At 40.2% G+C, this 23,831-nt stretch overlaps 1 protein-coding gene across 1 annotated transcript; it reads left to right on the plus strand.

The window, feature by feature from the left end:
* Window positions 1-550: 550 nt before the first annotated feature.
* Window positions 551-22,988, plus strand: LOC117263554 (major histocompatibility complex class I-related protein 1-like). The gene is made up of 8 exons (XM_033637054.2): window positions 551-627; window positions 10,957-11,239; window positions 12,570-12,839; window positions 14,375-14,653; window positions 15,693-15,995; window positions 18,413-18,508; window positions 18,806-18,823; window positions 18,999-22,988. Exons 2-8 carry the CDS (start codon window positions 11,050-11,052, stop codon window positions 19,046-19,048), a joined length of 1,206 nt encoding a protein of 401 aa, XP_033492945.2. The 5' UTR covers window positions 551-627; window positions 10,957-11,049; the 3' UTR covers window positions 19,049-22,988.
* Window positions 22,989-23,831: the final 843 nt, after the last annotated feature.

Below are 23,831 nucleotides of genomic sequence, written 5' to 3' on the forward strand. Positions count from 1 at the left end.
GTAACAGTTGTTTTGTTATAAACCCAACTGATCTTAATTAATTTTAATTTATTTTTTTAATGGTAACAATATTTTGTTATAAAACAAGCCCAGAAGAAAAATACTGACAAGCTTAATATTTACAAACTGACATGAAAAACAGCTATCTCCTGTGAACAACCAACCCCAAATGGAATTTTTGGCTATCAAGAAAGCTAGCAACCATCCAACAACTACCTGGCTAGCAAATGACAACCAAAACTATAGCTTTCCCTTCATACTTTTTAATGGTAACAATTTCTTTGTTAGAAACCCATTGTGTAAAAGCCCAGAAGAAAAATAGTGAAGAGTGTAATATTTACAAATTGACATGAAAAAAAGTCATATCCTCTCACCTCAAGGTCAAGCAACACACTCCAGCAAGGACTATGTAGATTAACTCTGTTCCCAATTCTGATCATTTCAATACCAATATTGTGTGACAGCGCTCTCTGGTGGGCGAGTTATAATGAGTGTGACAACCAACCCCGTTCTCCCCTACCTGCCTATTTCCTTGTTTGCTTTGATCATTGAAGAAGAAGAAGAAGAAGAAGAGGAGGAGGACACGGTTCGACGAGAGCTGCGAGGACGCGAGAGCGGTCGGAGTGGGTGAGAGCACGAGTTTGAATTGTTTGAAGATACGAGGTAAAGGAGCGGAGGGCTATTTTTGGCGGATTTGCAACAACTGTACCGTGAATGTAGCCATCATGGGTGATAGTACGGATTGAGATAATGACAGTGAAAGTATGGCATGGCAGGAGATAACCAGAAAGAGGAAAGATAGGAGCAACAGCTCTGGCAGTGCGACTTCTAGCTTGGAGGGAGATGATATGAACAAGAAAGTTAAGTCGGCCAGTCTGAGAAGAGTGGATGAAGTTGAATGGAAATAATAGTGACTCTCAAAAAAGAAGGAGGACGCTTTCACCCAGTTAAAATTATGAAAGCAATTGAAAAAGAAATGGGTAAAATCAAGTTTGCTAAATTCTGAAGCAACAAAAGACTACTGATATTTGCTAAAGATAAACTGCAAAGAGATAGATTTCTTAAAGCTGAAACACTGAATGGAGAAAGGATCAGTGCTCATATCCCTGGAGTAGCAGCAAAACTTAGAGGAGTGATTTATAATGTCCCATTGGAAATGAAGATGGATGAGATAATCCAGGAAGTGAAAGGAGGTAAAGTTGTGAAAGCGACAAGAATGAAAACACAAAGAAATGGTGTGAAAACGGACAGTTTATCAGTACTCCTTGAGTTTGAAAATATGATGCCCAAAAGAGTAAGAATGGGATATTTGAGCTATGATGTCAGGGAGTTTATATCAGCACCAATGCGTTGCTTCAAGTGTCAGAGAATGGGACACACTGCAGGACAAGATAAAGGAAAACTAAGATGTGCAAGATGTGGAGGCAAGGCAAGGCAAGGCAAGGCAATTTTATTTATATAGCACCATTCATACACAAGGCAATTCAATGTGCTTTACAAGGGAAATACGTTAAGATAAAACATTAAAGAAACAATAGATCATTAAAAACAAAAGCTAAAAGCAAGAAAAACAGTGCAGAAAATGCATTTAAAAAGCAAACATAAAGCAAAAGCAACAGCAGACAAATATAAAAACAATAGCTACAGATTATCCTAACAATAAGTTACATATCTAGTTCACTGGTAAGCTGCAGTAAATAGTAATGTTTTAAGCCCTGATTTAAATGAGCTGACAGTTTCAGCCGACCTCAGATATTCTGGAAGTTTGTTCCACAGGCGGGGAGCATAGAAACTAAAGGCTGCTTCACCTTGTTTGGTTTTGATCCTGGGAACACTGAGTAAACCTGTTCCAGATGATCTGAGGGGTCTGGATGCTTCATAACGTACAAGTATATCAGAGATGTATTTAGGCCGGAGACCATTTAGTGCTTTATAGACAAGTAACAAGATTTTAAAGTCTATCCTTTGACACACAGGAAGCCAGTGCAGTGATTTAAGCACTGGTGTAATGTGCTCCACTCTCTTGGTGTTGGTGAGGACTCTGGCAGCAGCGTTCTGGACGAGCTGCAGTTGTCTGATTGATTTTTTACTCAGGCCTGTGAAGACACCGTTACAATAGTCCAGCCTGCTGAAAATGAAAGCATGAACAAGTTTTTCTGTATCTGGTTTAGACAGAAATTCTTTTGTTCTTGCTATGTTTTTAAGGTGGTAGTAGGCTGATTTAGTAATTGTCTTAATGTGACTATTGAAATTTAGGTCTGAGTCCAGAACTACACCAAGATTTCTGGCTTGATTTGTAGGTTTTAGTGTCATGGCGTCAAGTTGAGCACTGACTATTGATCTTTGTTCTTTGGGGCCAAAAACAACTATCTCAGTTTTTTCTGCGTTCAGTTGTAGAAAATTCTGGCACATCCACGTATTGATTTCGTCAATGCACTTATTTAGCAGATGTAGGGGACTGTAGTCATCTGGTGACACTGTTATGTAAAGTTGTGTGTCATCTGCATAAGTATGGTAGGAGATGTTATGATATTCCATAATCTGAGCAAGAGGGAGCATATAGATGTTGAACAGAAGAGGCCCAAGAATGGACCCTTGAGGAACTCCACATGTAAACTTTGTTCACACAGATTCATAATTGCCAAGTGACACAAAGAAATCCCTGTCTTGTAAATAAGATTTAAACCAATTTAGCACAGTGCCAGAAAGTCCCACAAACTTTTCTAGTCTGTTGAGCAGTATCTTATGGTCAACTGTGTCGAATGCAGCACTGAGGTCCAGTAATACCAGAACCGAAATCTTTGATGCATCACGGCTCAGATGAATGTCATTTAAAACTTTTACAAGTGCAGTCTCAGTGCTGTGATGTGCTCGAAATCCAGACTGAAAGGCATCAAAGATATTGTTTTGCTCCAAGAAGGTGTTAAGTTGCTGAAAAACAACCTTTTCAATGATCTTTCCTAAAAATGGTAGGTTTGATATGGGCCTGTAGTTATTTATTACTGAGGCATCCAGATTAGGCTTTTTTAAGAGAGGTTTAATGACTGCAGTCTTCAGGGGCGTTGGAAAAAGGCCTGACTGAAGAGAACAGTTGACTATCTGTAGTATATCTGATGCTATGCAGTTAAAAACATCTTTAAAAAAGCTTGTAGGTCAAGGCAGCAGGTAGTGGACCTAAGGTTTCTAACTATGTCTGTCAAAGTAGCATAATTTAATGGGTGAAAAAGTGCCAAATTAACTGGAGTAGTCTTATGAGGCACAGGTGAAATAGCCACTGTGTTGGAGTTACAGACTGTCTGTCTTATCTTTAAAATCTTGTCTGTGAAAAAAGAAGCAAAGTCATTGCATGCCTTGGTGGATAGCAGTTCAGGAGGGACTGACGCTGATGGGTTTGTCAGTCTGTCAACAACAGTAAATAAAGTCCGTGCATTGTTGTTATTTTTGTTGATAATCTCAGAGAAAAAGGACTGCCGCGCCCTTTTTAGCTCCAAGTTATAGATGTGCAGACTTTCCTTATAGATGTTATAATGAACCTGGAGTTTGGTTTTTCGCCACCTGCGTTCTGCTTTTCTACATTCTCTTTTTTGAGCTTTTACCTGTGTGGTGTTCCTCCATGGTGTTTTTTTCTTACCAGAGACAACTTTGACCTTCATGGGGGCAATATTGTCCATAATATTCATAGCTTTAGAGCTGAAACTATGAACCAGATCATTGACAGAGACTGAGGGCAGAGCTGGTGTGGGTATAAAATCCTGGGTGAATAGTGTACAGGTCTTTTCGTTGATATATCGTTTTCTGATTACCCCTGTTGTACTTTTACTGGTGTCAGCGGAGATGGCCATTTTAAAGAAAACACAGTAATGATCAGAAAAGCCAACATCAGTCACCACAACCTCAGAAATGTTGAGCCCTTTGGAGATAATTAGATCTAAAATATGTCCCTTATTGTGTGTTGGCTCTGTTACATGCTGGGAAAGTTCAAAGTTGTCCAGGATGTAGAAAAGTTCTTTCGCACTGCCATCTTTGGGATTATCAATATGAATATTAAAATCACCCACTATAACAACACAGTCAAAATCAATACAGACAACAGACAATGGTTTAGAAAAGTCATCAACAAAGTGTGCACTATATTTTGGGGGCCTGTAAATGGTTACTAATACTGCTTGACAGGAGGATCTCAACTGCAGTGCAACATATTCAAAAGACTCAAACTTCCCATATGACAACTGTTTGCACTGGTAAACATCCTTAAATAAAGTGGCTACTCCACCTCCTTTCCTGAGTTCTCTAACTGAGCTGATAAAATGGAAGTTTGGAGGGGCTGATTCAATAAATACTGCTGCATTGTTGTTTTCATTTAACCAAGTTTCAGTTAAAAACATAAAATCAAGGTTTCTCTTGATAATAAAATCATTAATTAATAGTGACTTGCCAGCCAGAGATCTGATATTTAATAAAGCTAAGTTTAGTGTACTAACATTGTCTGACACAGTCTGTGGTTGACGCATAACTGGAGTAAGATTAGATAGAGTAGCTGTGCGCTTCGAGTACACATTGTTTTTCCTGATGCTAGTCAAAACAGGAATGACAGACCTTGGAGATGACTCTGGCTGATGCTTTTCAATTTCAAGATGTGTTTGACCATGCCACCGGCTATTTAAGATTGCCGGTATGTTTAAGGAAGCGGCATGGGGTCTGTCTCATCTCTGACAGGCACCTGAGTGATGATGTCTAGGGCTACTATTTAAGAGTTCATCAATTTGACTGAGCTTTAGAGTGGCAGCTTTAACTAACCCCTTGATTGGTGAGCGTGGTGGAGGGGGGGTTGACGCTGGCTCCGTGGTGATTGTGGTGGTGGTGGGGAGGGTCGACGTTGGCTCCTTAGTGTTTGCACCGGTGCTGGGGGGGGGGGGGGGGGGGGGGCGACGTTGGCTCCTTGGTGGTTGTGGTGAAGGGCAGGAGGGGGGTTGTTGGATCCCTGACTGGGACAGGGACATCCTCTGAATGCCTTGGGTGATGTGGAGCAAAGGGTCAGGTGAAGGGGGAGGGATGCAGGCTGTCTGTCTCTGTGCCACGTACTTGTCCTTGGCTCTTATCTGTCCATTCTTGTTTTGGTATGGCCTTCCAAGAGCATGACGTAGGTTGGCCCCGAGTAGTCTGCATCCAGTGATGTTCGGATGAATCCCATCACGCTGAAAACGATCCTTAGATGTTAAAATTGTCAATGAACTTTATCCCATGAGTGAAGCATGCCGATGTCAGCCATGTATTCAGGGCAAGGAGTCTGGTAAAAGACTCGATTCCTTTCCCCAGGGTTGGAATGGGGCCAGAAATGAACACATTTTGTGACTGACAGTCACTCAGTTTCTCCAGGAGCAGGGAAAAGTCTTTTTTCAGGATCTCAGAGCCAGTTTTTCCTCGTAGAATGTCAAAAGACCCAGCATGGATGATGATCCTCATGTTACTGGGGTGTGTAGAGAGGATCACTGGCAACAGCTCAGTTAGCTCCCTGACAGACGTGTCAGACACTGTTAGATTTTCAGTCTTTGCCATTCTTACATGCTTGGTTATTGAGTCTCCGATCAGGATGGTATCTGGCTGATCAGGTGTGGTGTTAGCGATACTTCTCCTGGCCCTTGGCTTCTCAGGTGTGGAGTTAGCATAGTTTTTTCTGGCCCTGGGTCTAGCAGTGGTTTTGGGGCTATTTCTTGCATTTTGGATAGCCTTGGCCTGCCTGGGTTCAGTGTAGTTGGTATGAACATGAATATAGAAGGTGTGATAAAGATGCAAAGATTAAATGCTGTAACTGTGGCGGTGATCATAGTGCTGCTTATGGAGGATGTCCTGTTCAAAGGCAAGCCAGAGAAGTGCAGAAATATAAAGTAACTAATCAGGTATCTCATGCTGATGCAGTTAAAAAGGTGAAGGAAGGGGAGCTAATCAGATCCAGCAATACACATGTGGTACACAGCGGTAGGAAGTCTGAGACATGTAATGGATACACCGTCTACCACACCAAAACACAGCCAAATGGAGACAAATCCATATTTAAAGAGGATTAATCAGGACACAATGATTGTGGATAAAATCAATTTTGTTGCTTTTATCTGCAAAGTGGTTAATATGGCAATGCAACAAAAGAAAAAAAGTGACAGAGTTAAGACAATTGTAGAGGCAGCGATAGAGATATTGGAGATAAAAGAAGTCACAGCTGAACTGATACATGAGGTTTTGAGTCCTGCAAACTATGATGGATTGTCTCAAGGTGATTAGTATCCTTATGGTAATACATATCCTCCACTGGAATGCCAGAAGTTTAATTTCTAATGGGCAAGAATTTAAGAAGGCTGTAGCTGATCTGGAAGTTAAACCTGATGTTGCATTCAGGAAAGATGGTTAAAGCCACACTTGGACTTTATTATGCCAGGTTACAGCTCGGTTAGATATGACAGAATCAACAAACAAGTTGGGGGATGTGTGACATTTATTAAGGATGCTATAGCATATAGAAGAGTTGAGGTAACAAATGAACATGAATGTGTAGCGATAGAAATGTGTAGTCCCAGAGGAGACATTAAGTTAGTCCATTTCTACAATCCTTGTAAGAAATTGTCAATGCAGACATTCCATGAAATCTCAGAATATGTTGGTAGGAGAGAAATTTGGTGTGGAGACTTTAATGCTCATAGCACTCTCTGGGGAAGTGAACATACAGACATAAATGGAGAAGTAGTTGAAGAACTCATGGAGGAGAGATCATTGGTTTGCCTCAGTGATGGTAGAGATACCCGGGTGGATGTTACAAGAAACTCAGTAACATGCATAGAGCTTACTCTGGTTTCTGGTAATATGAGTAATTTGTGTGAATGGAATGTAAAGAATGAGAACAACATAGGGAGTGATCACTTCCCAATATGGTGTTCTATAAATTTTGATGTTTATATGCAGGAAAGCTATGTAATTAAAAGATGGTGTTTCACTAAAGCTGACTGGGAAGAATTCAGGAAATGCTGTAGTGAGTCTGCTGAAAGAATATTGATTGAAGATGACATAGATAGTTGTGCAGCAGCAGTGACATCTGTAATTACAGATGCTGCATCACCATGTATTCATAAGAGTACAGTGAGCGGGCAAAAGAAAATGGTTCCCTGGTGGAGTGATGAATGCAAAAATGCTATAGCATTCAGAATATTAAGAAATCATCAAGTCAAGAAAACTTGATCGATTACCGAAGCTAAGGCACGGAAGATAATTAAGTCAACCAAGAGGAATGAATGTATGAAATACTGTTCCACCATAGGCAAAGAAGTAAAATTGGGTGACATCTGGACAATGATTAAAATGATGAGTGGGAAAAGGAAATCTGCTAAAATCCCAGTGTTGATAGAGGAAGATCATGTAGCAATTAAAAATAAGGAAAAGGCAGATCTGGGGAAAATGTTTGCAGGTGTACATAGTGGAAATCATTTGGATGAGAAACATAAACAGCGGAAAATAGAAATATTAAGAACTAATAATGATGTAACAAAGAAGAAGGATAGCAATAGATCTGTACTTGACATGGACCTGACATTTCATGAGCTGGAAATGGCCTTAAAAGGAACAGGATATACAGCTCCAGGTCAAGATCAGTTATGCTACGCTATGTTCAGACAACTGCCAGATGAAGGTCTGAAAATAATATTAAATCTGTTTAATAAGATATGGAGAGAAGGTGTAACGCCTAGCAGCTGGAAAAATGCTCTAGTCCTACCCTTTGTTAAACCTGGTAAAGACCCAGCTAGTGCAGGAAGCTATCGACCAATAGCTTTAACATCACACTTGTGTAAACTGATGGAAAAAATCATTGTTAGGAGATTATCATATTATTTAGAACAAAGAGGACTGCTTAGCTCATGCCAAAGTGGATTCCGTAAAGGAAGATCTACAGTTGATGCTTTGGTGAACGTTAGTAATGAGGCGGAAAAAGCAGTTAGTATGAAAGAGGTCATGGCTATAGTGTATTTTGACATTGAGAAGGCATACGACTCTATGTGGAGAGAGGGACTGCTAATCAAAATGTTTAAAATGAGTATTGGCAGAAGAATGTATAACTGGATTCTAGTCTTCCTATCCAATAGGACATTCCGAGTTAAAGTTGGGGATGCTATTTCAGAGGAGTTTGAAATAGTAAATGGCATTCCCCAAGGTAGTGCTATTAGCCCAATCCTGTTTAACGTAATGATAAATGATATCTTTCAAAATGTTGGTGGAGATATTGAGTCATCACTTTATGCAGATGACGGGGCGATATGGAAAAGAGGGAGAAATATCATCCATGTGATTAATTGCATTCAGAGGGCTATACAACAGGTAGAGAGATGGTCTTATAATTGGGGGTTCAAGATGTCTGATACAAAGTCTTGCTACATGCTCTTTACCAGGAAAAGAAAGCTAAGAGATATACAGCTTAAATTATATGGGCAAAACATGGAAAGGGTAAGTGAGTTCAAATACTTAGGATTGTGGTTTGATGAGAAATGTATATGGAGAAATCATGTTAAACAGGTGGAGACTAAATGTAAAAAAGTGTTGAATCTCATGAGATCAGTGGCGGGATATGCATGGGGAGCAGATAAGCAATCTTTAATGGATATATATGGCCTTAATACGATCTAGCTTTGATTATGGTTGTATGGTGTATGGTGTATGGAGCTAAGAGTGTTTTGGAAAAGTTAGATAGAATTCAGTTCAGAGCTATAAGAATCAGTATTGGTGCAGTCAGAACAACTCCAACTAATGCATTACTGGTGGAAGCAGATGAATTACCATTACACCTAAGATGATTAAAGTTGTCTTTAGCTTATTGGGTTAAACTAAATGGATATGGAGAAAATCAATCTGCAAAAGCGGTACTTTCTGATTGCTGGGAGTATACACAACAGCATATAAGGAGAGGGTTTGGATGGAATATCAAGTCTATAGCAGGAAAATATGGATTAAATAATTTGGAATTTGGCCCTGGTGTTGTATGGGGCAATGTTCCTCCTTGGATACTCCCAGTACCCACTGTAAATTTACAACTTGTAGAACAGAAGAGCGAGTGGAGCAAGATGAATATGGATAACATCATTATGTTGAGGATTATTTGAAGAGAAATTATTACAACTTTCTCCCCATTTTTACAGATGGGTCTAAAGATCCAGAGAGTGAACAAGTAGGAACAGGAATATACATACCAGAGTTTAATGTAAGTATTTGTAAAATAATCAATAATAGATTGTCTGTATTTACTGCAGAAATAGCAGCCATAATACTAGCATTACAATGGATAGAAGAGGTTAGGCCTGAGAGAGTGGTCATTTGCTCAGATTCCACTGCAGTTCTTCAGAGCTTAAATACAAATGAATCAATAAGAGAGGATCTAGTGATGGAAATATTAATGATTTTTTTTAATTTAATTAATTTCATTTAATTTTATATACTTTATTAATCCCCTGAGGGGAAATGCAGTTTTTTCACTCTTGCTGTCAATTACACACAGGTCTGAAAGACACACACACATGCACAAACAGGACCTATACATGCACAAAGTGGAGAGATATCAGAGTGAGGGGGCTGGCTTGGTGACGCACCCTGGGCGGTTGGGGGGTTCGGTGCCTTGCTCAAGGGCACCTCGGCAGTGCCCAGGAGGTGACCTGGCAGGGGGGTCTGCCCATTGGTCTGACAGCCCATTGGTCCGACATCCCATTGGTCCGACCATATTAAACCCATTGTTCCGAAGTCCCTTTGTTCCGAAATCATCATGATGCCCTGTGGTTAAGGTCTGGTTAGGTTTAGGCACAAAAACCACTTGGTTAGGGTCAGGAAAAGATCATGGTGTGGGTTAAAATGAAAAAGAAAGTGGCAAACACATAAGCTGTGAGCCTGCTTCGCCTCAAGCCTTTCCCAGCTGACCCAGAGCCGGTCGCGGCGCACCATCAAGGCTGAAATACGCCCACCGGGAGCCGTTCAGCACCGCGGAGAGCACCCCACACAACCCCGACCCCAGAGTTAATAACAGGAGGTTATGGTGTTTCATTCTCTCCTCTCTATGACACTTGTATCTCGACCAGTAGCCTACTTTTGTTTCGTTGCTGATCCTCTATGGTACACAAATACAGTATAGTACAGTATAATCACATATCGAAACGTTGGTCTAATGAGAGGTCGGAACAATGAGAGGTCAGAACTGCCACAGCACCACTGGCACCTCTCCAGCCACCAGTCCACGCTCCATATTTGGTCCGGACGGGGACTCAAACAGGCGACCCTCCGGGTTCCCAACCCAAGTCCCTATGGACTGAGCTACTGCTGCCCCATGTGATAATGTGGAGATTACACAGAAGTGGAATTTTTGTACAATTTTGTTGGGTTCCTGCACATGTAGGTGTTAGTGGTAATAAAAAGCAGACAATATTGCCAAAAGAACTTTAAGATTAAGTAATGAAGAGATAATGAAAATTCCCTTCGGAAAAGGTGAGGCAAAATCAATAATCAGAAAGGCAGTGATAGATTCGTGGCAGAAGAAGACACTACTATAAAATACAAAAGTCCGTTAACACAAAGGTTTTTAAAGGAAAATGCAGAAGAGAAGAAGTAATCATTTCCAGGTTAAGACTAGGACACACTAGTTTAAAATCAACTCTGTATCTAATGGCAAAGTCTGCGTCTGATAAATGTGATGGGTGCGATGTTCCAGAGAGTGTTGAGCATGTCATTTTGAAATGTAGTAAGTATGAGTTAGAAAGGAACAGGTTGTGTGATAGGATGTATGAGCTGGAACAGGAATGGAGCTTGGAAGGAATTTTAGGGATGAGTGGGAAAATGAGGGAATGTTACAGGGCAGTATTTAGTTTCCTCAAAGACACAGTATTAGAAAATAAAGTATAAGGGAGTTTTACCCGTGTTTTGTTTTTTCTTTTTCCTGTTTAGAATGTAACCTGAAGTACACACCATGACACTACACACTCCAGTACAGTAGGTGGCGGTATGCACCTGAAAAAGTTGGTTGTAATCCGCCATTAAATGAAAGAAGAAGAAGAAGAAGAAGAAGAAGAGGAAGAGGAAGAGGAAGAGGAGGAGGACCCCCCCCCCCCCAGTGCCAACTACCAAGAAAATGCGGAACAAGCAGCTGCCCCAGCACGGTCACTTCTTCATCAAAACAAGATGAAAATTTTACATTTGCTGCTTCTCTTGTGTCACGTGTCATCATCAGGTGAGATCACACTGTGAATATTTGCTTCACTTTCCATTGAGCTCTGTATTTTGTTTGTATTTTGTTCCTGCGTAGCTCCAGGAAACACTTGTTTAGTTTCACTTTTACTTCTACAGTACTTTAGAATTTGGTAAGACTGTAAGTTTAAAGTTGACCACAATGAATACCTGCCCTTTTGCGCTCTGACTAGATAAATGCCCTTTTTTGTTGGACATTTATTATTTATTTTGTCTTATTTTAAATTTGGCCCACGTGTTCCTGTCCCCCCACCTCACAGCTGCCCGGTGAGCAGAGTAAGACACCAAATTACATTCCCATGTCCACGTGTCGTTATAAACCAAAACTGAACTTGAAATAATGTTTAGATCCCCCATGCTGCAGCTGTGATACTTAATTTAAATAAATCTGAATGCAATTTGTTGCTGCACATGCCTTGCATAGAGAAGGAGAGCAAAGCTGCAGGCGCCTGTTCTCTAGGATTCTTTATTAATATTTAAAGTGTTATAAGATAATTATAAGAATTAGTGGCTATTATGACTATTTAATGAAATCACAGCAGTTTCCTTGTAAATTCAAAATTTTGTTTACAAGGTCTTCGGGGGGTGGATTGAATTTTTAAAAATGTGACTTTATTCTTATTTCTGAAGCAACAGGAAATAAAGCATTTAGATGGATCGCAGGTTAAATTAAAGGGTTCTGATGGGAACGTAACAACAAGAGAAAAATTGATGTAAATAGCCAAAACCAAACTACTACTACCTCAACAGAGTCTTTTCTCTTCAGCACTCTGTTAACTTCATATTTAAAAACTTTGAGGCAGAAATCATCCTCAGTGTGTCGCTGTGTCAGAGCAGTTTCTACTCTGTACATCCAGAACCACTGAAACCTCTCTGCAGAACACGCTCCGTCATTTACACACAGTAAAATGTGTTGACTCAGCACACAACATGACATAGGACAAGTTGATCTACAGGAGAATAAATATTTGAAAGCAGTACAGAATGCCTGAGAGTGTTACTGTCTTATATTCTATCATATTTTTTATTTTGAATTGTCGCCTGCCACCTGAATTTAGTTTTTTTTTTTTTCATAAATAAATACATTTCCACTATAAGTCAATGCAGACAACGTTACCAGAACGTGGAAAATAAAGAGTTTCCTGGGTCTGGGGTATTTTTTCAATTAATAATTATTAGAGAGGTGCCCTTTTTTTGCATGAGCACTGGCCCCCCCAAAAATATCTGTGCACGGGCCTGCCACATATATCATATTTATGATGGGTGATGATGATGTGTATATTTAAACTGAATGTTCCTCATTTGTCCTGCAGTAAAACACTCCCTGAAGTTTTTCTTCACTGCATCTTCTGGAATCCTAAAATACCCACAGCTTGTGGGTGCTGCAGTGGTTGATGACCTTCTGGCGGGTTACTGCGACACCAATATAAAGGTCGTAGAAGTGAAACAGGACTGGGTGAAAACAGCATTAGAAGACAATCCACAGCAGCTGGAGTGGTACACTGTACAGTGTCTTGTGATCCTGCCAAACGTCTCCAAAGCCGAAACTGACAGATTGAAGCAGCGCTTCAACCAAAGTGGAGGTACAGTTTGTATTTTAATGCTCTGTATCTTAGTTGAAAAGTAAAGTGACCCAAACTCATTCCCAAAAGTCAAACCAGAAAAGTGCACTCATTTCAGCACTGGTTCCCAGCCTGGGGGTCGGGGCCCTCATTCGGGGAAGCCAAAGCTTCACACAGGGTCACGAGGCCTTCATGATGTAAAGGGGTGTAAGAAAACTTTTCTTTTAAATATACAGTAGGCCTTTATCTCAGCATTTCATTCATTTCTGTGAGGAAAAGTAAATTAATTGGTATTTTTTAAAGTTTAGATTATGATTAATGTTAATGTTATAAATGTTATAAATGTTATAATGTTATAAACTCTCCCAGGATAAGGGCACGGTAAAGACCTGAACAGAAGCTACACTGCTTATTAAAATTAAGGGAACACTTAAATCACACATCAGATCTTGATGAACAAATGATTCAAGTTGAAAATCTTTACTGATGTACATTGTTTAATTTGTTGAGAACAAAATGACGTAACAACTGTCAGTGGAAACCAAAATCATCAACCCACTGAGGGCTGGATTTAAAGTCACACTGAAAATCAAAAGCCCCTTTTCCACCAACATTTCCAGGAACTTTTATTACCAGGAATGTATTTACCTGGGTAAAATAATTCCTGGTAATCTGTGTGGTTTGCGTTTCCACCGCACCTCAAAGTTCTGGAAAATTGATTCAAATTAGCGTGATGACGTAGATGATTCAGCGTGTGTCCTGTATTTGGCTTCGCCAGCTTGGCTGGTTACATGCTGGTGTAGAGAGTTGGGGCTGTTTGTCTCAGCCTGCAGCTCAGTTTAAAAGTATTTTAAGATAAGTGTCAAACTAAGTTAGTCTACAGACAGACAGCTGTCATTTGAGCTTATTAGTTACAGTTCGCTATCAGCTGAACTAGCATGCTGTCCTTGTGTGAGACATAATGTTAGTGTCGGTGGATGAGAGACTGTGGGCGGAGCATATTGAATATCACTGTCTACATGTTTATATGTTCATGCTCGCTGAACACACGTATTGATGAAGTAACGAGTGTTTGACAGTTTGGTCAGAAACATGCACACCAGCAGCCTGCTGGAGGTCATTTTGTAGTCCTGCTGCTGGGTCGATGCCCTTCTACAGCCCTGTCCAGCTCTCCAAGGACACTAGCAGAACACAGATCTAGAGAGGAGTCAGTCAGGAAGGATAAGGAGAGTCTTGCTTTTGCCTCTTCATTGAACCTGTTGTCACTTTCATTTGCACCAAAGCAGATGAAACTGATTCACAATCACTTGACAAATTGATATCCCTGAAGTTTAACTCACTTGCTGTTATACGATGACCAGAAAGTGTTCCCTTAATTTTTCGAGCAGTCTATATGTACAGAGCCTATGGTCTGTGTGAAAGGGCCAAACATCTGGCCAATGTAATTTGATTGAGAGGATAGCAGAGCATCACACAATGTACAATATGTTTAAGATCATCTTTCCACTGGAGGTATCATCTGTACATCACTGGTAATTACAGTCTCTGTTTCTCAGGTATCCACATTTTCCAGAGGGTGAGTGGCTGTGAGTGGGATGATGAAACTGGAGAGGTTAATGGTTTTATGCAGTATGGTTATGATGGAGAAGACCTCATATCATTAGACCTGAAGACACTGACATGGATCGCTCCGAAACCACAGGCTGTCGTCACCAAACTGACATGGGATGCTGACAAAGTCAGACTAAAAGACCATGAAAACTTCTTAACTCATGTTTGTCCTGAGTGGCTGAAGACTTATGTGGCCTTTGGAAAGAGCTCTCTGCAGAGAAAAGGTAGAATCACATGACCTGATGTAGTTTCATTAACATAACAATGTTCATACAACCTGCTCAGAATGAACTGCTGCTGTATTTTCACTCCAAACTGTCTGACATTAACTTCTGTTTGACTGTTTTCTGTGGCGGTAAAGTTTGATTTAGCTCTCACCAATCAGTAGAGACTGACATGTTGGAGTGCTGTGACGTTTCTGTCCATCAAAGCTGAGACTGTGGTAGTTAGTGCACAGTTAGCATGAGTTAAGTAAGTTTGAAAATAGACATATTGCTGTTTCATTGAACATTGCTGTGAACTGTTTTGCTGTAATCCACAAAAACAGGCGGATCCTTCTTCTCTGACTGTAGTGAGTTTTTTAAATGGTGGTGGAATTCCCTTTTCGGTCTACATACAGACAGTGTGGAGGTAGCTAAGGTAGGTGTAGCTGATGGGTTGTTATGTAGCAGTCGTATATTTTAATGCTCATAAGATTGTATGGGCTTATACATGTCATGCATGTATCTGACAGAAAAGTTGTTTACATTTTATCAGCCTGACTTATCTGTTGTGTCTTGAGTTCACTTAAAGGAACCGTATGGAGTGTTTGACCTCTAGTGGTGCTGTAGAGCAATCTTATTATAAGTGGATTCCTGTTTGTCTGTATCATGATGGTGTTGTGATTCACATCATGCTGCTGGTGTAACAATGGGTGTAATAAATAATGCATTCAACACATTTGTTAGAACTCAAAGATTCACACAATGCATTATAGTGAGAAACACTGGAAATATAACTGTTGTTTGTTTACAAGGAAACATGGCCCCCAGAGGAAAAACATTTCAGTATGATTTACATCATAGTCTGTTTTATTAGCAGCATTGTTGATGAATATTTACTCATTCTTTTTTTTTTTTTAATTTTGCCCAGAAGAATTTTCATGCCTCCTGTTGTTGATTGAGATCACTTTTAGATTGACCAGGAACAATTATCTTCCACTGGTATGAACAAGCATCCAGGTTTACTGTGCACATATGTCTTCACTTGCTTCTCTCTGTGCAGACCTTCCCTCAGTGTCTCTCCTCCAGAAGTCTCCCTCCTCTCCACTCAGCTGCCACGCTACAGGTTTCTACCCTGACAGAGCCATGATGTTCTGGAGGAAAGATGGAGAGGAGATTCATGAGGGCGTGGAGCTCGGAGAGATCCTCCCCAACCACGATGGATCCTTCCAGATGAGTGTTGACCTGAACCTTTCATCAGTCCCACCTGAAGACTGGAGGAGGTACGACTGTGTGTTTCATCTCTCTGGTGTGAAGGACCACATCGTCACCACACTGGACAAAGCAGTGATCAGGACCAACATGGGTAAGAGTGACAGATGTGAGAAAGATGTATTTATGTGGCGAGAGAGAGAGGATATCTATGGTGGTTGCGAAAATGCCACCTGGGGGAATTTCACCACCAGGAAATTCTGAGCCAAGATTTTAAGGAGTAAGGTCCCACAGGTTCAAAAATACCACGGGGGAAGAGGCTGTTTTCAAATTAAACAGGAGGGAAACTTTGTTTAACAAAACTAAATGAACTATTGAAAAGAAGAAAATCAAGTCTCACTCACCATTACGATAAGATAGAATTAGCACCAGGTGGCTCAAGGGTATGAGAACATGGCATAAGTCCTTAAGTTAAAGGAGAAGTCCAGTATTTTGCAGTTTGAGCCCCATTTCTGGGTTGTTTATGATGAAATAAAGTGGTTAAGACCAAAATTGTGACCATTGCTCCTTTTCGGAGAATTTTGCTTTCCCCGCGAGTTTAACATGCCAAGAGAAGAAGAAATATGCTAAACTAGGTCTGGTTACTATAACGTTAACATTACAATCAAGACAGTCAAACGCAACCCTGGAGTTTTAAAACTTAACCGGAGTCAGTGATGACTGATGAGTTTTAGAATAAGGTTACAGTGCTAACGTTAGATAGTAGCGTTAACTTTACTAGTAAGTGGAAACGCACAAGGAAGATAACGTTAATGTTTCAGAGGGTACGCTACAGTAGACTAACATTAGCCATTAGCAACTGGATGCTGTGTTGTCATATATAACGTTATAGCCTATGTTACATCAGAGGCAAACTAAAAATACCTGTCCAGCAGAAACTCTGCCACCATCTCGTCCCTTTTTAGCCCAGGATGAAGCTGCATCAGTATTCGCCATCGCTCAAAAGCAGAAAGCAGAGCCGCGAGCGGTTACGTCATTTGGAGGCCTCCATGTGGGGAAGACAGACAGGACGCTCGGCCAATGATTTTTCTTAGAACCATATGAGAATGGTATAATTATGAGTTTGTATCTCTGGTGGAATTCACTTACATTTTAGTGTGCCAACAGCTTATTAATAGCATTTTAACCAAAACAAAGAAAAGCGTAACATTTCCAGAAAGGTAAGTGTCGCTTTAAAACATGTCAAGCTATACTGATGTGGACAAACACAAGTAATTAAGTGAAACAAACAAAAGAAATAAAGCACAAAGAACAATAAACAACACTAAATTATAACATACAAAATACATATTAACCAAATGTTAAATTTAACACAAATGAAATGTTTTAAAACAGCGGAATGTCCTTTTAAGCGTGGGCCCAGACAGCTATAAGCCGCTGCCTATCAGGACATTCCTGGAGAGCCACATCGGCAAGCCAAACCAGCAAATTAAGGGAGAATATTGATCAAACCCAAAAAGCTGGAAGTCAAACAGAAGGGAGACAAAACAGCAGGGATCCACCCTGCTATTTTGACAGGTAGAGGTGGCCGAATACCGGCCAAACAATTTGCCAGGGTCTCTACAAGAGAATGCACACAGCTATAATCCTAGCAAAAATGAACTCCTACATATCACTCTGCAAAGCCAGTGACACCCAAGAGAGCTGGAGGATGAAAGGTTTGCTAAACTGAAGACAACTTTAACCTTGATTATTCCAGTTTTAGATTATTTTCTTATACATTGATTCCTGTATTATTATGCCTCTGCGCCAGTGATAACTGTGGCATGAGGCATTATGCTTTCTGGTTGTCCGTCTGTACCATTCTCGTGAATGTGATATCTCAAGAGCACCTTGAAGGAATTTGCTCAACTTTGACACAAACGTCCACTTGGACTCAAGAATAAATTGATTAGAATTTGGTGGTTGAAGGTCAAAGGTCATTATGACCTCACACAACTTGCTTTTGGTCATAACTAATTAATTCATACAGTAATTGTGACAAATTTCACACAAGTGTTAGGATGATAGGAAAAAAAGGTCAAAGGTCACCTCACTGTGACATCATAATGTTCTGCAAAAATTATTCAGCATCATAACTCAGAAACAGAAGGAGAGACATTTGCTCAGATACTGAATTGGTGACACTAATCTTGGGTGTCCACCTTGAAACTGTGCTGATTGTTTAGATCCTCTGTGCTGTCGGGGGGAAGATGTGTGTGAAGCATCCGTGTTGTCACAGACAAGGATATAAAAATAAACTGTTTCAAAGGGGGCACACAACCATGAAGAGGTAATTCTAGTTTTTAACAAAATGTGCCACAGTGTCTGTCATTTTAAATCCAACACATATGATTACATTTTTTTTTAAGATAAGAGCCCGTTATACTCTATTAACTCAAGTCCAAGTCAGTCTTAGTTCACAGCAACAAATCCATATGTATGTGTGAATGAAATGTTGGATGGATGGATGCTCTGACCTGCTTTTGTACCAGTCTCATTTTTCATTGTTGTTTTTGTTGTTGTTATCAGAGAAGCCCAGTGACATCACCGTCTCCATCACTACAGCAGTGGTTGTTCTCGTCCTCGTCGCTGCCTCTGGATTCATCGTTTACAAAAAGAGGAAAGGTGCTGTTTAACTGGCTTTTCTAGTTCTTTGATTTTGGCCTTTGAGTTGATGCTTTTATCCTGGTTGCATTTGAAGTTAATTGAAACAAACATCAGTTCCCTGCAACTCAATTTTATACAACCAACAGTAAGTGCTGTCAGGCTCAGAGCCTGTCATAATACGACTAAACCACAATGATGTAGGAGAGAAGAGATAAGTAAATAAAGTAAGGACTAATCAGAAGGATGGAATGGATTTATATATTCTGGCATTTCCGACTGTAACTTAAATTATAATTTCTTTTTTTTTTATTTCAGCCAAACTTCCCTCATCTCGTAAGTAAAACTTACTCTTATTCTATTTCTACTGATCAAATCAGATTAAAACAGGTTTCACATTATTGTGCTGATTATTTCAAGTGTGTTTTCTGTATTTGCTGTTTATAAAAGTTCAGAGCAGGATGAGTGGACTTCACAGTTTCACACTAACAGTTTGTTTCTGACCACACAGCTCCTGACGGCAGCTCTGAGCTCTCTGAGGAACTCAATCCAGAAACCTGACTGACTGATTATATTGGAATATTTTATGGCTTCAGAACAAATGAATTGCAGGTTTCTGTCAACATGTAGAGACTGAATGCAGTGCTGAAAATCACCTCTTGTGGTGGATTAGACAGGACAAGTGAAGAGACATGATTCATGAAAAGTTTACCACAGGGATTGCTAACTAGTAGTTATTTGTAATGTGGGATTTATACTTCTGTCTGCCGTACTTACGATGTAGGCTCTGCGTCGACATGGAGCCTACCCAGTACCCTACACCATAGCCCTACATGCACCTCCACATAAATGTCACTGCATGTCGCCGCAACGCAGACCTCCTGTCTATTCGTGGAAGCTTAAACCATTTCCCTCAGTAGAAATAAAGCTTTTATTTATGTTAATTTCACAGACAAGAAGCAATACATTGTGAAAACAATAAAGGTTGCTAGGCTAATTTATACAATGTAAAATGGCATAGGCTTGTGTTAATAACGTTAGCATGTTGTATCTGCTTGGAAAACGTGTTGAGTATCACAGTTATTTTGTCCATGAACCTTGTGAGTTGCAATAGAGCCAAAAGTTTACCTTTGTTAAATGTTGCTGTTGAACCTGGCTTCATATGAGTAGAGAAAATCTCTGCTAGCCAGTAGGCTAATTTATACAATGTAAAATGCCATAGGCTTGTGCTATTAACAAAAGCCTGTTGTATTTGTGGGGAAAATGTGTCAGCAAAATATAAGTGTTTGCTTCAGTCAAGCCAATTTGTGTAGTTGTGCAACTATTGTTGCTATTAAGCCATGTTTAATGTGTGTTTTGGGTGTGTTTTGAATCAACTAAACTTAACAGCACTTCATAGAAACCCCGCCGCCAACTAGTGTTTTGGAGGTGTAACTGTAGAGTGACACAGACACACCACCGCACAAGAAAAAATGCTCACAATGGCAAAGGCAGATGCATAGGTTACATGGCTAGGCTACGGAGTGGGGTCTGCACAGAGCTGACGCACAAGTATAAATCACGCCTAAGACTGGAGGAACCACATAGACAATGATTCTGGCCCCCATCTCTGGAATGCTCTGCCCCTTGTCCTGCGCCAGTGCACTTCCCTGGTTTCTTTTAAACGTCAACTGAAATCGTACCTTTTTAAATTAGCCTTCCCTGTTTTGTAATTTTATTGTTAACTCAGTGTTTTATACATTTATTTTGTGCTGTTATGTTGTTATCTCGATTGAACACTGTTTTTTTGACTGTTTGATGTTTTTGATGTTTTATTGTTGTTACGTCCCCCGGCCGCCTGTGTGTTTATTATGTGTATGTGTTTATGTCTATGTAGGTATATACATTTGACCAGCATGTTTAGTGGAGAGTTAGACCTCTCCTTTTTCCAGAGATCTTGTGTTTTATGTTAACAGGTGTGCAGTTGTTTCGCTAGACGATTGTGACGTTGCGCCGGCTGGATTGGCTGAACAAGGGGCTCGGCCTTAAGTGTCAACGGTCGCCTAATGGGTAACGAGCGTGACGTCACCGCTGCCGGATTGGTTGGGCAAGGGGCTCGACCTTCATAATGCCAGCCACACGGAAGCCTCGAGACCAGAGGCTCGGGAGGAGAGAGGAGGGGTCACGAAGCTAACGTCAGGATCGCGTGAGTTGGAGAGTGGTAGGATTGAAAACTGTTTGGCGGGTTGCATAAACTGTACTTTGACTGTATCATCATGTCAACTACCTCAGATGGTTTCAGTGAGAATGAAATGGAGTGGATGATATCCAGATCTACAAGACAGAAAAGGGCGGCTAGAGAGAGGAATAGGAAAGAACGGGAGTTAAACTGGTCAGATGGCAGCGAAGTCGAACCCACTAAGAGGAAAAAATCAAGACACAGTCCTCAGAAGCAGGACCAACATGGTCAAACAAACGACTGGAAGGTAGTGATTGAGTTTAATCAAGACGGAGGGCATTACCACCCGATAAAGCTTACTAAAGCAATCGAAGATGAGATTGGTAAAATCAAGTTTGCGAAGTTTATGAAAAATAAACGAGTAATGATACATGCAAACAGCAAGCAACAACAAGAGAAAATTCTCGGTATGTCTACCTTGCTTGGAGAGAGAATGAAGGCTCACGTACCCGGGGACTTAGCAAGTGTTCGAGGTGTCATTTCTGGAATACCTTTAAGTATGACTATGGAAGACATCAAAAAAGAAATTAAAGGTGGTAAAGTGATTAAGGCCTCAAGAATCAAAAATAAAAGGGATGGGGTACTAAAAGATACCACGGCTGTGATACTTCAGTTTGAGAAAGTTCTCCCCAGATCAGTGCAAATGGGTTACATAAATTTCAATGTAAGGGAGTATATCCCAAAACCCCTCAGGTGCTTTGCTTGTCAAAGAATGGGGCACATTGCCAAACAGTGTAATGGAAAACTTAGATGTGCAAGATGTGGAGGACAGCATGAATATGGAAAATGTGAAAAAGACGCTAAAGTTAAATGTTGTAATTGTGGTGGAGATCACAGTGCAGCATATGAAGGCTGTGTGGTGCAAAAAGAAGCCAGAGAAGCTCAGAGGGTTAAGATAACGGAAAAGGTATCATATGCAGAAGCACTCAAGAAAGTCAGAGTGGAGGGAACACACCAAGTCATTGTAAGTGAGCAGGCTCAAAGAAAAGTACTGCAAGATAAAGCCCATACAAGAGAAAGCCAGGTGCAGAACCCTGTACAGAGTGTCTGCAGTCACAAATGTAAGACTGGAGAAAACACCATAGCTATCAACAAAATCCAGTTTGTGGCCTTTATCTGCCATACCGTTAATGTAGCCACTCAAATGACGAGGAAAAGTGATAAAATCAAAACTATTGTGGAGGCAGCAGGAAAGTTCCTTGAAATGAAAGATCTAAAAGCTGACCAAATCCATGCTCTATTGTCAACGGATGAATCAGTTGGAAATGTACAAACTGTCAGTTAAAACATTAATTATGGTCCTCCTTATTCTCCAATGGAATGCAAGGAGTCTTATAGCTAATGGTCAAGAACTCAAAAAATATATTTACTCTCTAGAAACTGTCCCAGATGTAATATGTATTCAGGAAACCTGGCTGAGACCTCACTTAGATTTTATAATCCCTGGATTCAGTTCAGTTAGGCATGATAGAGCCAATAATCAGAATGGTGGAGGGTGTGCTACATTTATTAAAGATGGGTTAGCTTATAGAGAGATTGCTTCACCTATTGATATTGAGTGTGTAATTCTTGAGATATGCAGTGGAAGAATTAAGGGAAATATTAAGGTAATAAATTTCTATAATCCATGTAAAAATCTGGATGTAGAAGTGTTAAAAGAAGTGGCTGGAAGTCCACACAGAGGAGAAATATGGTGTGGAGATTTCAATGCACATAATACTTTATGGGGCAGCAATCACACAGACAGTAATGGTTCTATAATAGAAGACATTTTAGATGAAAGATCACTTGTATGTCTTAATGATGGACAAGGGACAAGATTCGATATAAATGGAGGTACATTTTCATGTATAGATCTCACGCTAGTGTCTGACTCTTTAGTTAATGCTTGTGAATGGAATGTTAGGAATGACTCTCTGGTAGGTAGTGATCATTTTCCAATACTAATTAAAATGAATAAAGAGGTATCTAAACAAGAGGGTTGCACGTTTACAAGATGGTGCTTTGATAAAGCTGACTGGAAGAAATTTAAACACTATTGTGAAGCCTCAGTAGGCTCTATTAGTCTTGAAGGAGATATTGAGGACTATGCAAAACAGGTAACAGACCATATTCTAGATGCTGCAAATCTGACTGTTGCTAAGAAAACAACAGGGAGTAGGAGGAGGGTAGTTCCTTGGTGGAATGAGGAATGCAGTAAAGCCATTAAAGAGAGAAACAGGGCTTTTAGAAAGCTAATGAAAAACATGATACAAGAGAACCTTATAGAGTTCAAAAGAAAAAGGGCTCTTGCTCGGAAAATAATTAAAGACGCAAAGAAGAGATCATGGAGAGATTTCTGTTCCACCATTGGCAGAGAAACAAAATTAGCTCATGTATGGTCTATGTTTAGACAAATGAATGGTAATAGAAAATCAGGTAAAACTCCAGCTTTGATTAATGAGGATGAATTGGTAACTTCAGACAAAGGAAAAGCAGAGCTACTTGGGAAAACATTTATTGCCACTCATAGTGGTGATCACCTTGATGATTTACACAGGAAAAAGAGAGAGCAGGTTCTTAGGGAACATAAAAACATCTGGGAGAAAAAAGAGAATTGTAGTTCAACATTAGATATGGAGTTCACAATGAAAGAACTTAAAACAGCCTTACAAGGCACAGGAAATACGGCTCCAGGACAGGATCAGATTTGTTATGCAATGCTCCGACAGCTTCCTGAAGTAACGTTACAGATAATATTGAATCTTTTTAATAAAATATGGAGAGAGGGACAGATACCCAGGAGCTGGAAGGAGGCAGTAATACTGCCATTCAGCAAACCGGGGAAAGATCCTGGAAACCCAAACAATTACAGACCTATTGCGTTAACATCTCACATTTGCAAATGGATGGAGAAAGTCATTGTAAATAGATTAGCGTTTTTTTCTGGAGCAGAAAGGGCTGCTAAATAATAATCAGTGTGGTTTCAGAAAAGGGCGCTCAACAGTGGATGCCTTAGTAAGAGTGAGCAATGAAATTGAAAAGACTTTTAAAATGAAAGAGGTAATGGTTATTGTGTTTTTTGACATTGAGAAGACTTATGACTCAATGTGCAGAGATGGTCTTCTTATAAAACTAAATCAAATG

The sequence above is a fragment of the Epinephelus lanceolatus genome, chromosome 16, assembly GCF_041903045.1.
Source record: "Epinephelus lanceolatus isolate andai-2023 chromosome 16, ASM4190304v1, whole genome shotgun sequence".
Lineage (NCBI taxonomy): Eukaryota > Metazoa > Chordata > Actinopteri > Perciformes > Serranidae > Epinephelus > Epinephelus lanceolatus.